This window comes from Aspergillus lucknowensis, assembly GCF_044049455.1.
Source record: "Aspergillus lucknowensis strain CBS 449.75 chromosome Unknown BJX67scaffold_8, whole genome shotgun sequence".
NCBI lineage: Eukaryota > Fungi > Ascomycota > Eurotiomycetes > Eurotiales > Aspergillaceae > Aspergillus > Aspergillus lucknowensis.
The window spans coordinates 538,943-550,548 of NW_027263552.1; the positions used below are offsets into that span (position 1 = coordinate 538,943).

Sequence of the window (11,606 nt, forward strand, 5' to 3'; positions counted from 1 at the left end):
CGAATGGTGCAATCCAACGTGGGAAGGTTTCCAGCGCACTATGATCTTAAAATTGCAGCGGGGCTCGCATTGGCTGCGGATTAACTGGGATGAGCTCCAGCTAGGACCGTCTTTTTGCCTTTCCTGTCCTTACTGCTCGTGGAGAGGAAGTTAGCCTTGTTGCTGACAGCCCTTGTTGAGGCATGTTGGCGCCCAAGGAGAGAGCTCCGCAGGGGACATAGGGCTATACTTCTGGGTACGGATGCGGAATATTCCTTTATTCCCTTTGTTCTCTTGACTAGCTCCGAGAAGTGAGTACATACCTAGCACCTAAAAAACTCCTTCATGATATAAGCTGGATAATGACAGTGACAGCGTGACAGCCATGTCGATTATGTCGCCAGACCCACGAGTCAATTCACAAACCGGCACCTTCTGCGGGAGTGGCACTCTCAGCTTCCGGTTTTCAAAACACGGATTTGAGAGACCTACCAACTACTTCCGTGGAAGGCCGTCGGATCCCTGAAGCTCACCTATCGCTCAGTATCCCAGAGGACAGCCTCCCCCAGTCATTCTTCTCCCTGGCTTGCACGCTATGGCCCAGATGATTGACGTTCGGTGTATCATCTGTGGCGTTGGAATACAGCGCGAAGGCGACTGGGGAGACTCATGGCTTCAGAGCTACCGGATGAGTGAGTGTGGCCCTACCTCGGCCAAGTATCAACATCAATATGCGATGCACAACTAATGGAACATAGTCTACAGGACCAGCGAGGGAGCGCATATTTCTGACATCGGAAGGCGAAGACAGGAGGGGGACGAAGAAATATTCAGGATTCCTGTGCTGAATCGCGATAGGAACAGTGCAGGGGTGTCGTGGATATGTATTCCTATCCTACAGGAGAGAGACGGTCGCTTTGGATTTGTCTCACATAATGCCTGTTGGACCCTCCTGCAGCGAAGAGCTCAGCCATACCAAATTCCTCTGCACAGGCTCATGGAGGTTTTTGAATCAGTTCCGAAGAACCGGGGTAATACACGCATATGCTACTACTCATGGGCGCACAAGTACGGGGAAGTCATTGAGTTCGATAGTCAACGTTGGCCATGGGAGGACAGAGGCAGAAACTCTGACTTGGGACCAATTGCTGGCATCGGAACCTTGTACGACGGGAGCCCTTTTGCTTCGGGGATGGAAGAAATCCTAAAATCCACCACTCTCACGGGGCCCAGCGTGTTCGATATCTTTGCAGTAAAGCTACAGGGCTGGTCTGGCAGTGACTGTTTCGCCAATCTTCCTTTAGAGATCGTGGAAGAAATAGTATCATACCTTCCAACAAGCACAGTGCTCAAGCTTCGATTGGTTTCGCGAGCTTTCACTCAATTGTTCTATAACCAGATGTTTTGGGCTTCCAGATTTCGACCCACTGGCGAAATGGGGTTTCTATTCGAAGCCTGGGAAGAACGTGCGCTTCGCGATTGGCGCTTGCTGTATAAGCGAACAAGGAATATTACTGTGACTTATCCCGGTCTGAGAAACAGACTTCGAATCTGGTACCTTGCTGACATCCTTTTGGAGAAGCTCACTCTTACCCGCGCAGATATGTCGACTCACTTAGCCATAGGTCACCGGCTGTCTAGCTTCCGCAGGGGGGAAGTTTACGGAGATCTCGTCGTGGGTAGGCGTTTCAAGAAAAAGTGGTCGAGGCAGGAGATTGTCCCAGAAAGGACGGAGGTACCTCCCCACGTTCACAGAATCGGTGTTTCAATCATCAAGGATGGGGTGACAGCATACATTGCGGGGATCCAAATCTACTATGGTGCAACGGAGAAGGTTATTCGACTTGGATACATCACTGCCCCTGGAACGACAGTTTGTATCGAGACCGCCTCATTGAAAGGTTTCACCTTGTCCGTTGGGTCGAGTGGAATTCACGCACTCCAGGTTGTTCAAGGTGAGAATCGTACCTCGTCCCCCTGGATTGGGCACCCGGGTAATGGTGCGAAAACGAGGCGCCTTGTGTTCTCTGAACAATTCGTTGCGTTGTCTGCTGGATTTGACGTAAGACGCTCCTTCGCTCCCATCTCCTTGTGCCGATGCTGATATGTAGTCCTAGGGATACAAAATGGTGTACCTCTCGGCTTGGGGCAAAAGAAAGGGAATTCCTATGACATCGAAGGAGCTTGACCTGATTAAGAACAATCTCCTGTGGTTCCCAGAACTCCCGAGCCCCGGTGAATATTTGAACGTGACATCAGCTTTTGGCAGATGGGGACAAAGTACGAGGGGATTTCGGCCTGTGATACGCACTTCCTTTGGGGGACGCCGCGGGGTTGACCTTCGGTCCCTAACGGGTGTCTCTGCCACTATTGGCCGTGACCGTTTGGTGAACATTGGGTTCCACTACAACTACGATGTTACGCCGGGAGGGCAACGACTGCTTTCTCAACGTCGCGTCGGCATTAACATTTTGTCGTTCAAGCTTCATGGGCCTGAGGGAGAGTTCATCAAGGCAGTTGAAGTTGGGAAGAGTGGGAACAAGATCACGGGGCTGAAGGTATGTCAAGTTATATCACTTCCGTACAAAACGCTCACATCTCCAGATAACAACAAACTGGGCAAAGTCGTACATACTTACCGGCAGCTTGCTTGGAAATGAACAGTATACGCTTCTCGAAACAGCGCCGGGAACAATCCCCACTGGGCTCTATGCAACCGAGGTAGTGTCATTGAACCGCCTGGCGAGAGGATCAACATGGGCTAACATAGGGTTCCAGGACAGAGTAGGCTTCAAGGACATGGGTATCATATCTCAGAGGGTGAAGCTCTGATGGTATAGGGCGCTAAAACAGAACCTTGGGTCATTGATAAGATATTGCTGGGCATATTTGGCGAGCTCCCCTTTCTTTATCTCATGTAGATTCCAATACTCGTTGCCCCCACTTTTGATGCCTCTCAGGTTGGGTTGTTTTCTTGACAGCAAGCCATAAAGTGCGCTCACATGCAAGCAATGGACGAAAGCAAAGGCGTGGTAACAACGTCTGGAGTAGATAAGATCTAATTAAAGTTGTAGTTTTTCAGCGGCTTGCAATGCAGAGCTCCTGATTCTACTTCCACGCGGAATAGCAAACTCCTCGAGACTGGAAGCGAGAGAAAGCCCGGGGGGTAAGATACAGCGCATGGAATGACTTTGGCTTGTTGTGGCCCATGGAAGTGTGTTCGCTGCTCGGTGGCAGGGCGGCTGTTGAACCTGGAAGAGACTCAAGAAAGCGGAGCTGGGTGAACCGCTCGTCGTCAACTTGCCTGAGACTTTCTGACTGAGAGATCTGCCGGCACGGGTGGCCCCAACCGCCTCCCGTAGCTGGTCTCGTGTCGCGTCCAGCGAGCGTACCTCCGCCATTGGGATGAGCAGTCATTTTTGCTTTTCTCCGTCTGGACTTTTTCTTTTTCTTCTGGCTCGTTGTGTTCTTATCGCTCCCCGCCTCGTCCTGGCTTTTGCGACAGCAGGGCCTGTTGGTGCGCAAACGGTCTCCTGATTGATCCCCTCGCAGGCCCAGTCGGGAGCCCTCCGGCGCTCCACTGCCTAACAACTTCTCCCACCTCAGCGTTTCCCCCTCGAACCACGCCCGACTCCGCCGTCTCCTGAAAGCCACCGCTTCTTTCAGCGAAACCTTCCCCTCCCCCTTCTCTCCTCAACGCCCCCCTTTCCCCCTTTATATTCACCACCTCTCTCCATCTTTCCCCTCTCCGGTCATCCAATTCTGGCAGTCGGGAGGGCTCTTTTTTCCAAGATGGACCCTAACAATAATCGCCCCAATATGAACTTTGGGTATAATGAACGTACCTTCAACAATGCGGCGGCAAACAATCGCGCATATCCCACCACCCCTTCCGCGTTTCCACAGCCGATCTACCAGAGCCAAAGTCCTCAAGATTACATGGATGCTCAGAATGGCGCCTATGGTCAAGGATATTTCATGCCGACCCACTACCCTCCGCAGGCGGCGTACGCCCAGCCTCATTACGGCCAGCCAAACCTCGCGTCTCCTCAGCCGGCCTATCAGTCTCGTATGGGATACAATACCAACGCCAATGATGGGACAAATGGATTGATCCAACAGTTCTCCAACCAAGATCTGAACTCCAATCGAGCTGGATTCTTCAATCGCGCCGCCTCTCCTGCTCAGAGACCACGTACTGCTGGCTCCGCTGCGCCTGGACAACAGCAGCAACCCGGACATCTGGCACCGCCCGTACCTCGAAGCCCGCGAAACCCTGCTGAAAGCGAAGAACTTCAGCGCTATCCGGAGCGGTTTTCGGAGAATGTTCACAAGCGGGGAAAAGCAGCCAAGGAGCTGGTTGGGGTGTTCTTCAATGAGAATATCGAACGTGCGCGCGATCGTAACATGCGGTACGTCTTTTCTATTTAGCTGGCATCACCAGGCATGATTTGCTAACATTCAATTCTTTCATAGTTCGGCGGAGCTTGACAAGATGATCCATGATCCGAGTATTCCGCAGGCCACGAAGGTCAAGGAGGCTGAGTTAGTCGGGAAGAAGGAATCAACGTTCCTTCGCTTCCTTAGGACCCGGGAGACTCCATCGAACTTCCAGACCATCAAGATCATCGGAAAGGGTGCTTTTGGCGAGGTCAAGCTCGTGCAAAGGAAAACAGATGGCAAGATATATGCGCTGAAGTCACTGATCAAGTCAGAGATGTTCAAGAAGGATCAACTAGCCCACGTCCGTGCGGAGCGGGACATCTTGGCCGACTCGAAGGATAACCCATGGCTCGTAAAGCTTCATGCCTCTTTTCAGGACACCGCATATCTATATCTCCTGATGGAGTTCTTACCCGGAGGAGACTTGATGACCATGCTGATCAAGTACGAAATTTTCTCGGAGGATATCACGCGCTTCTATATGGCTGAGATTGTGATGGCTATTGAAGCGGTCCATAAATTGGGCTTCCTTCATCGGTGAGTGAAATGATGCGCTGGCTAAGAAGCCAATCTAGCCATGCAATGTGGCATTCAAGAAAATATGCTGATATACCATTCCAACTTTAGAGACATTAAGCCTGACAATATTCTCCTTGACCGTGGTGGTCACGTGAAGCTGACTGACTTTGGTCTCTCCACTGGAGGGAAGAAGACTCACGACAACTCATATTATCAGAATCTATTGAAAAACTCGACATCTAAAGATAAGAACCGAAATTCCGGATACTTTAACGATGCAATCAACTTAACGGTGTCGAACCGTGGACAAATCAATACCTGGAGAAAATCCCGTAGAGCCATGGCATATTCAACTGTCGGAACCCCCGACTACATCGCTCCTGAGATTTTCAACGGCCAAGGGTATACCTACCTTTGCGATTGGTGGTCTGTGGGTGCTATCATGTTCGAGTGCCTTGTGGGCTGGCCTCCATTCTGCGCCGAGGACACAACGGACACGTACCGCAAGATCGTCAACTGGAGGGAATGCTTATACTTCCCCGAAGAATTGACTCTCTCTCGTGAGTCGGAAGGGTTGATTCGAAGGTATGACTTTCTGTTACCCTTTGTGGCTGCGAGTCTAATCATGCACCAGCTTCCTCTGCGATGCAGAGCACCGTATTGGGAATGAAGGTGGCCAGTATGGCGGCGCCACTCAAATTAAGAATCATCCGTTCTTCCGCGGAGTAGTCTGGGAACAGCTTCGAAAAATCCGCGCTCCGTTCGAGCCCAGACTCAGCTCGAATATTGATGTGTCATACTTCCCGATTGACGAAATCCCTCAGGAGGATACGACTGCCATTCACCGCGCTCAGGCGCGCGCTATGCCGGATGAGCAGGAGGCTGAGATGAGCCTGCCTTTTATTGGGTACACGTACAAAGCGTTCAATGCCTTCCAGGCCAGTTGAATATAGATTTTCGGTGTCTGAGTTTTCGAGAGAACCGATGATGACTCTCTTTGGAAAGTTTGAAAGCGGGCGGGCTTGCGCTGATAGCTTTTCACTGGCTCCGGGTCACCTAGGCAATACCTCACTCGGCATAGACCTTGTTGATTGGTTTTTTTATCAAGCATATAGCGCATATATCATGTTACCGGGCACACGAGCATCTCGTTTCCATTTATTATCTCTATTCCCTCTCTATATCTTTCGCGTTCATGTCGCGAGTCGACAGTCGCTAGCTACACCTTGAACCACTGCTGAGGCATCTGACATGTGTTCGTCCTGGAGATTTTGAGCGCCATCATACGAGCTACACTACATGCATGCATGCATACCATGACTGACGGGCTGTATTATCGTCGCGAGAGGCTGGCATGAAAATATTTACGATCATGGGTTTGGATTGACCAGGAATGCACAACCATAATCCGTACGTGAAGTTTAACTACTTCTGATTAACGTCGCAAGTAGAGCCAAATGTCAACAACCCAACTTTTGCTCTCCATAAGAACCGAGAAACGCCTGACGCACATCCAAAGCCGCAGTATAGAGACGTAAGCCAAGTTCTGTTTCAAGCCGATTCAGGTAGACCCCATCGGAGCCAAACCAGGCACACCACTGAATCTCTCCTCCCGCTCCGTCTTGAACATAATCTGGATCCAGAACTCCTTACTATCCTCGTCAAACCAGGTCCAATACCTCCCCTCTCTCCGATCAACCTCTCTCGCTTGCAGCTTAAACCCACAGGTCTGATACGGGTCCGCGGAAACAACTAGGTACTGAAAATTCTTATCCGGCGGCTCCTCAACCTTCTGCTCGAATGCACTCATAAAACGCACGCGCGGCTTTACCCCCGGCGTTATCTCCTGATACTGCAACTGGAACAACAACCCGGACTGCCTCGTCAGCGGATCCCGGATCTTCGTAATCTTATACCCGGGCCTTCCAATCTTAATCGTTTGCTTCCGAACCTGAACGCCCATTGCACCGGGCAGAGATGACGGATCCTGGTTCTTCCCCTCGCGCTGCTCGCGGGCCGCACGGCGCGCCAGGTTCGTTTGGTGTTTCCGCCCCTGCGTATGAGCAAGGTAGGAGCCATCGTTTTGGTGGACGGTGAGGCAGAGCCGGCATTCGAAGAAACCGAGATGGTTTTTGAAGAAGTAAGGGTCTTTCTCGAGGTCGATGGTTTCGAGGGCGAGCTTTCGGAGGCGTTCGCGGCGGTCCGCGTTTGTTGCGGATTGGGAGGCGACGCCGCCGCCGCCGAATTTCGAACCTGCGCGGTTCTACGGGGTATTAGTACTTATAAGAGCGGTATTGGGATGGGGTTCTGCGAAGGGCTCTTCACGTACCTGGTAATCCATTTTTGTGATGTGGATTTGGTTTGAAGAGATACTAAGAGAAAGTCTGACGTCGCGGGCCTGGAAGCTTTGCGGAAATCCGACTTGGAGATTACATAAGCCCATAGGGTGGGTTGCGATTGGAGAACACAGGATCCAGCTGGGAGCAACAACAGCATAAGAATATAAAAACGGCTATTTCCAGCCATGTTATGAGACTACGTTTTTAGGTCTATTGGAAAGCCATCATGGACTCCCAGGTTTTGGTGAATCAACGACGATCCTACAACGGCGATTTGTGCACGATTCGCTATGTGGGCAAGGTTGAAGGCACGTCCGGGGAATGGCTTGGAGTAGAATGGGACGACCCAACGAGGGGCAAGCATTCAGGGCAGCATCAGGGAGTGAGGTACTTCACATGTACGAATTCCTCCGCGCAACTCCTGAGGCGGATATGAGCTTCCCATCTTAGCGTCCCCTACGATCTTGAACCGAACGTCAGCTGATACTCGATTCACAGGTGTGAGAAAGCACCCCACAGCTGGGTCATTTGTACGACCATCACGACCGACAGAGAGTCCACGGGGGTTTATCGAGGCGCTTCGCGAGAAGTATGCTTCTGAATTCGAGCAAGCCCGCGCAAGGCAAGCCCATGCAGATGCAGGGGGCGCAGAGGATGTGCAGAAACCCATCGAATTCAACGGTAAAATCGCCGAAGAAGTTGGCTTCGACAAGATCCGGAAGCAGCTTGCGGAGCTTGAGGAACTGAAGATTGTGCTTCTTGACGGACTGCGCGTGGCTGGTGTACTTACCCATGGGGCCACTCGTGAGCAGGTTGAGGAAGCCCGGAGGGAGATTGGGCGGACTTGTCCCAAGATTACCGAGCTTGATCTAAGTCGGAATTTGCTGACGACTTGGGACGGTGTTGCTGATATATGTGGTCCGCTTGAGCGACTGAAGCTCCTGAGGTTGAAGTGAGTCTTGGTGCTTGTGGTGGGAGGGTATGAAGTATACTGATGCAAGTTCTGCAGCGGGAATCGATTTGGCCCAGTTGAAGGGGATTTGCACTTTAACGGAATCGAAGAACTCCAACTAGATGACACTCTTCTTCCTTGGGATCAGGTAAAAGGTTACGTCTTACTTTTGCTGCATTCAACTAACTGGAATAGCTATCGGCTGCTGCTGCTCAGTTTCCCTCGCTCACATCTCTTTCAGCTTCCGCAAATCAGTTTTCGTTCATCCCAACACCTTTATCTAACACCATAACCACTCTAATCCTCGAAAATAATGAGATTGCTTCATTGTCGTCGATCAAGGCACTGGCCTCTTTAAAGAGTCTCCAGCATCTATCCTTACGGGGAAACTGTGTTGATGCCGTCTCTGAGCGAAGTTCCGAGGAGAGCTTCCAATTCACAGCCAGTCTCCGATCTGTAGACCTATCTCGAAACAAAATCGACTCTTGGCTATTCATCAACAGCCTCCCCGAATACTTTCCTGGTCTGCAGAATCTCCGCATCTCCGGGAATCCTCTCTTCGATCAGCCCGTGGGCCCGTCAGCCGTCACTGGCATGCCCGAGAAACCAATGACCGTGGACGAAGCGTACATATTGACCTTATCCCGGCTCTCTACGTTACAGGTACTGAACTACAGCACGATATCAGCAAAGGATCGCAGCAACGGAGAACTCTACTATTTGTCCCTAATTGGAAAGGAACTGTCAGGGTCCCCGGAAACGGCAGAATCGGAGATTCTGGCAGCACACCCCCGATACCATGATCTCTGCCGGATTCATGGCGACCCTCTCATAAACCGGGCTTCCAGGCCAAGTGGTCCAGACGCCGCGGTCAACCCTCGGTCTGTCGCGGCGCGATTAGTCCGAATAGCTTTCCACCTCAGCCAACAAGGCGCCTCGCACCCCCAAGGGAATCCAAACGGCGGTGTCAAAGTAAAGGAGATTCCCCGGTCTTACGATACGTACCAACTCAAAGCTATTGCATCTCGTCTCTTTGGTCTAACCCCATTTGAGTTCCGACTCATCTGGGAGACAGATGAGCTGGACCCAGTCAGCAAGGAAAATCTGGATATTGAGGATGAATGGGATAGTGAAGATGAAGATCGGCAGGACGAGATCACGCCGCATACCGGTGACGACGCCAAGTTTGTGAAGAGAGAGGTTGAACTTGTCGATACGACGAAGGATATTGGGTTCTGGTTTCAGCCAGATCTTGTTGAGGCAAGGGTGAGGATTGAGGTTGCTCTGCGGTCATGATAGGATTGTATCTATACAAATAAATAACTGATGAATTATGATGAGACGAGTCGTGTGACATGGGATTTTATGGACGGCTCCAGGGGGTGAAGCCTCTTCGCACTTGGATCTATATATCTGACTACAACTCTCACTCATGGCCTCGGGAGTCCTTCAGACAGGTCATTAACTGGGAAGGAATTGGTTTGGTAATATGAAGAATGTAATAAGGGATACGTCTGCGACCAATGAACCGGAAGAGGAGTATATGTCCTTTGGTTTGACAATCATCGATCTTCTTGTCATGATTTGGGTAAAAGCGGCAACGACTGAAACCGAAATAGGAGGGTTCCGCTTCCGCCGAAGCAGCGTGCGGCCGAGGTCTCCTTCGCATCTCGAACCTGCTTCTTATTCTCAACAACCTATCCCTGATATTGGGGAAGGTTCTGTTTTATCTCAACCGATATAGCTTCGGAGTGCTAAGCGATGGCTGAATATTGGAAATCTGCGGTAAGTTCCCCCCTCGTAATCACCCAACCTCTCCACCCATTCTTCGGTACGTCTCCCAAGTTCGCCTCTAACAACGTCCAGCCAAAATACTGGTGCAAACAATGTAAGATATACATTCGTGATACGGCGTTCGAAAGAACCCAACATGAAGCTACGGGCAAACATCAAGGCAATTTAAAGCGCTTCCTACGGGATATCCACCGCGACAACGAACGACAGCAACGAGATTCGCAACGGGCAAAGGACGAGGTCGAACGACTACGGCAGTCTGTTTCGGGAAAACCTGGCGACAAGCCACCATGGAAGAGCGCTTCCTCGACGTCAACCGCTGCGGCACCGGCGCAACCACGAGCCGCGTCAGTTGAGGAGAGAAAAAGGCAGATGGCGCAACTCGCGGATATGGGTGTCGCCATCCCGGAGGCGTACCGCGGCGATATGGCGCTGGCGGGTGATTGGCAGACGGTTTCTGAGAAGGTGATAAGGCCTGAGGACTCGGAGACGCAGCCTACTCTTGGGGTTCGGAAGCGGAAACATGAACTGGATGAGGAGGAGGAAGAGGCCAAACGCGAGGCTGAGCGGTTTGTGAGTAAGGCCTGGGGATCGGCGACCAGGCAGTATCCTGGTGCTCAGGAAGACGGGGATTTGGATACGCTTTTGGCGTCTACGAAGGAAGTTAAGAAGACCAAGATATCGGGAGCAGACCATGAGGCATCTGGGAAAGATGAGAACCAGCCCCATGAAGGAGTAGCTGCAAACGAAGACTCGGATCAGCCGCCAAAACTGAAGGAAGAAGAAGCCTCAGGAGATCGATCGTCCCTTCCTGCTGCGACAAATGAGCCGGATGAAACGACCACGGGCATTGTTTTCAAGAAGCGGAAACCGAAGGCCATGAGAAAATAGCCGCTTTCGTCCCTTCGAGGCGCTGAAATTTACACGATCTTCCCAGACGGGATACATCCTACGTCGACATACTTACGGTGGCATATAGTGCACCATGGCGAACCCATATGAAGAACGCCGAGGCTACGGACTTGTCCTCGTGCTCTATACATCGCTCGTCATGTAAGGAGCACCACCGGACTTTAAGCAAACGCTGGCTCTGCCTTGGCCGGACCTCCCGGTCCTTGCACCGGCAGGTGGTCTACCGATCCTATGCTGAACTGGCCTGGCCTGAGAAGCCGACCGACCCAGTTATGAGGACGCTTCGCGGGATTCGTCATTATGGGCTATGTTTGTTGAGATTTCGGCCAGTCTGTTCATATGTACGAAGTCCGGAAGTCTCATCATGATAGCTTCCCATGAAAAATCTCCTCGTCATCAGGTTCAACAGTATTCAACTTGAACCCGAAATCACCCAGCAGCGTTGAATTGAGGGGTGGGTGTATTTAGTTAAGCCGGCCTTGCTGCGGATCTAAGATAGAATAATTTCTTTATTCCACGCTGTTAAGTGTTATCATTGTCTAGAAGAGAAATCCCTGCAGTGTGATTGCTTTAACATTGTCGTATTTTGTTGATATTCAATTAGAGTGTTGCCACTGTCAGTCACGAGAAAAATTCTCCGTCGAGGTCTGAGGCTGTCAAATTCCGGG

General features: G+C 51.3%; 5 protein-coding genes across 5 annotated transcripts; 4 read left to right on the forward strand and 1 right to left on the reverse strand.

Annotated features, from left to right (window-relative positions):
* The first annotated feature begins 470 nt into the window (after positions 1-470).
* Positions 471-2,840, forward strand: BJX67DRAFT_324204 (F-box protein). The gene is made up of 3 exons (XM_071027380.1): positions 471-671; positions 738-2,041; positions 2,097-2,840. Exons 1-3 carry the CDS (start codon positions 575-577, stop codon positions 2,637-2,639), a joined length of 1,944 nt encoding a protein of 647 aa, XP_070888848.1. The 5' UTR covers positions 471-574; the 3' UTR covers positions 2,640-2,840.
* Positions 2,841-3,432: 592 nt separating this feature from the next.
* Positions 3,433-6,315, forward strand: BJX67DRAFT_347221 (serine/threonine protein kinase CBK1). Its single transcript, XM_071028501.1, has 4 exons — positions 3,433-4,391; positions 4,456-4,959; positions 5,050-5,526; positions 5,576-6,315. The coding sequence occupies exons 1-4, from the start codon at positions 3,772-3,774 to the stop codon at positions 5,886-5,888; spliced, it is 1,914 nt and encodes a 637-aa protein (XP_070888849.1). The 5' UTR covers positions 3,433-3,771; the 3' UTR covers positions 5,889-6,315.
* Positions 6,316-7,303, reverse strand: BJX67DRAFT_347223 (spliceosome assembly protein PRP11). Its single transcript, XM_071028502.1, has 2 exons — positions 7,271-7,303; positions 6,316-7,204 (listed from the first exon to the last, which is right to left on the reverse strand). Exons 1-2 carry the CDS (start codon positions 7,280-7,282, stop codon positions 6,503-6,505), a joined length of 714 nt encoding a protein of 237 aa, XP_070888850.1. The 5' UTR covers positions 7,283-7,303; the 3' UTR covers positions 6,316-6,502.
* Positions 7,304-7,439: 136 nt separating this feature from the next.
* BJX67DRAFT_347225 (putative tubulin-specific chaperone) lies at positions 7,440-9,702 on the forward strand. The gene is made up of 4 exons (XM_071028503.1): positions 7,440-7,678; positions 7,779-8,232; positions 8,290-8,380; positions 8,428-9,702. The coding sequence occupies exons 1-4, from the start codon at positions 7,507-7,509 to the stop codon at positions 9,526-9,528; spliced, it is 1,818 nt and encodes a 605-aa protein (XP_070888851.1). The 5' UTR covers positions 7,440-7,506; the 3' UTR covers positions 9,529-9,702.
* Positions 9,703-9,888: 186 nt separating this feature from the next.
* On the forward strand, positions 9,889-11,490 carry BJX67DRAFT_347226 (putative formin binding protein). Its single transcript, XM_071028504.1, has 2 exons — positions 9,889-10,017; positions 10,099-11,490. Exons 1-2 carry the CDS (start codon positions 9,994-9,996, stop codon positions 10,915-10,917), a joined length of 843 nt encoding a protein of 280 aa, XP_070888852.1. The 5' UTR covers positions 9,889-9,993; the 3' UTR covers positions 10,918-11,490.
* The last annotated feature ends 116 nt before the right edge of the window (positions 11,491-11,606 follow it).

Excerpts from the sequence above, each read along its gene's own strand:
- BJX67DRAFT_347221 (XM_071028501.1), top strand. The coding sequence starts at position 3,772 with ATGGACCCTAACAATAATCGCCCCAATATGAACTTTGGGTATAATGAA. Across the intron at positions 4,392-4,455 it reads GCGCGCGATCGTAACATGCG|TTCGGCGGAGCTTGACAAGA; the intron begins GTACGTCTTTTC and ends ATTCTTTCATAG. Across the intron at positions 5,527-5,575 it reads TCGGAAGGGTTGATTCGAAG|CTTCCTCTGCGATGCAGAGC; the intron begins GTATGACTTTCT and ends ATCATGCACCAG.
- BJX67DRAFT_347226 (XM_071028504.1), top strand. The coding sequence starts at position 9,994 with ATGGCTGAATATTGGAAATCTGCG. Across the intron at positions 10,018-10,098 it reads CTGAATATTGGAAATCTGCG|CCAAAATACTGGTGCAAACA; the intron begins GTAAGTTCCCCC and ends AACAACGTCCAG.
- BJX67DRAFT_324204 (XM_071027380.1), top strand. The coding sequence starts at position 575 with ATGGCCCAGATGATTGACGTTCGGTGTATCATCTGTGGCGTTGGAATA. Across the intron at positions 672-737 it reads GCTTCAGAGCTACCGGATGA|TCTACAGGACCAGCGAGGGA; the intron begins GTGAGTGTGGCC and ends AATGGAACATAG. Across the intron at positions 2,042-2,096 it reads CGTTGTCTGCTGGATTTGAC|GGATACAAAATGGTGTACCT; the intron begins GTAAGACGCTCC and ends ATGTAGTCCTAG.
- BJX67DRAFT_347225 (XM_071028503.1), top strand. The coding sequence starts at position 7,507 with ATGGACTCCCAGGTTTTGGTGAATCAACGACGATCCTACAACGGCGAT. Across the intron at positions 7,679-7,778 it reads GGGAGTGAGGTACTTCACAT|GTGTGAGAAAGCACCCCACA; the intron begins GTACGAATTCCT and ends CTCGATTCACAG. Across the intron at positions 8,381-8,427 it reads CTCTTCTTCCTTGGGATCAG|CTATCGGCTGCTGCTGCTCA; the intron begins GTAAAAGGTTAC and ends TAACTGGAATAG.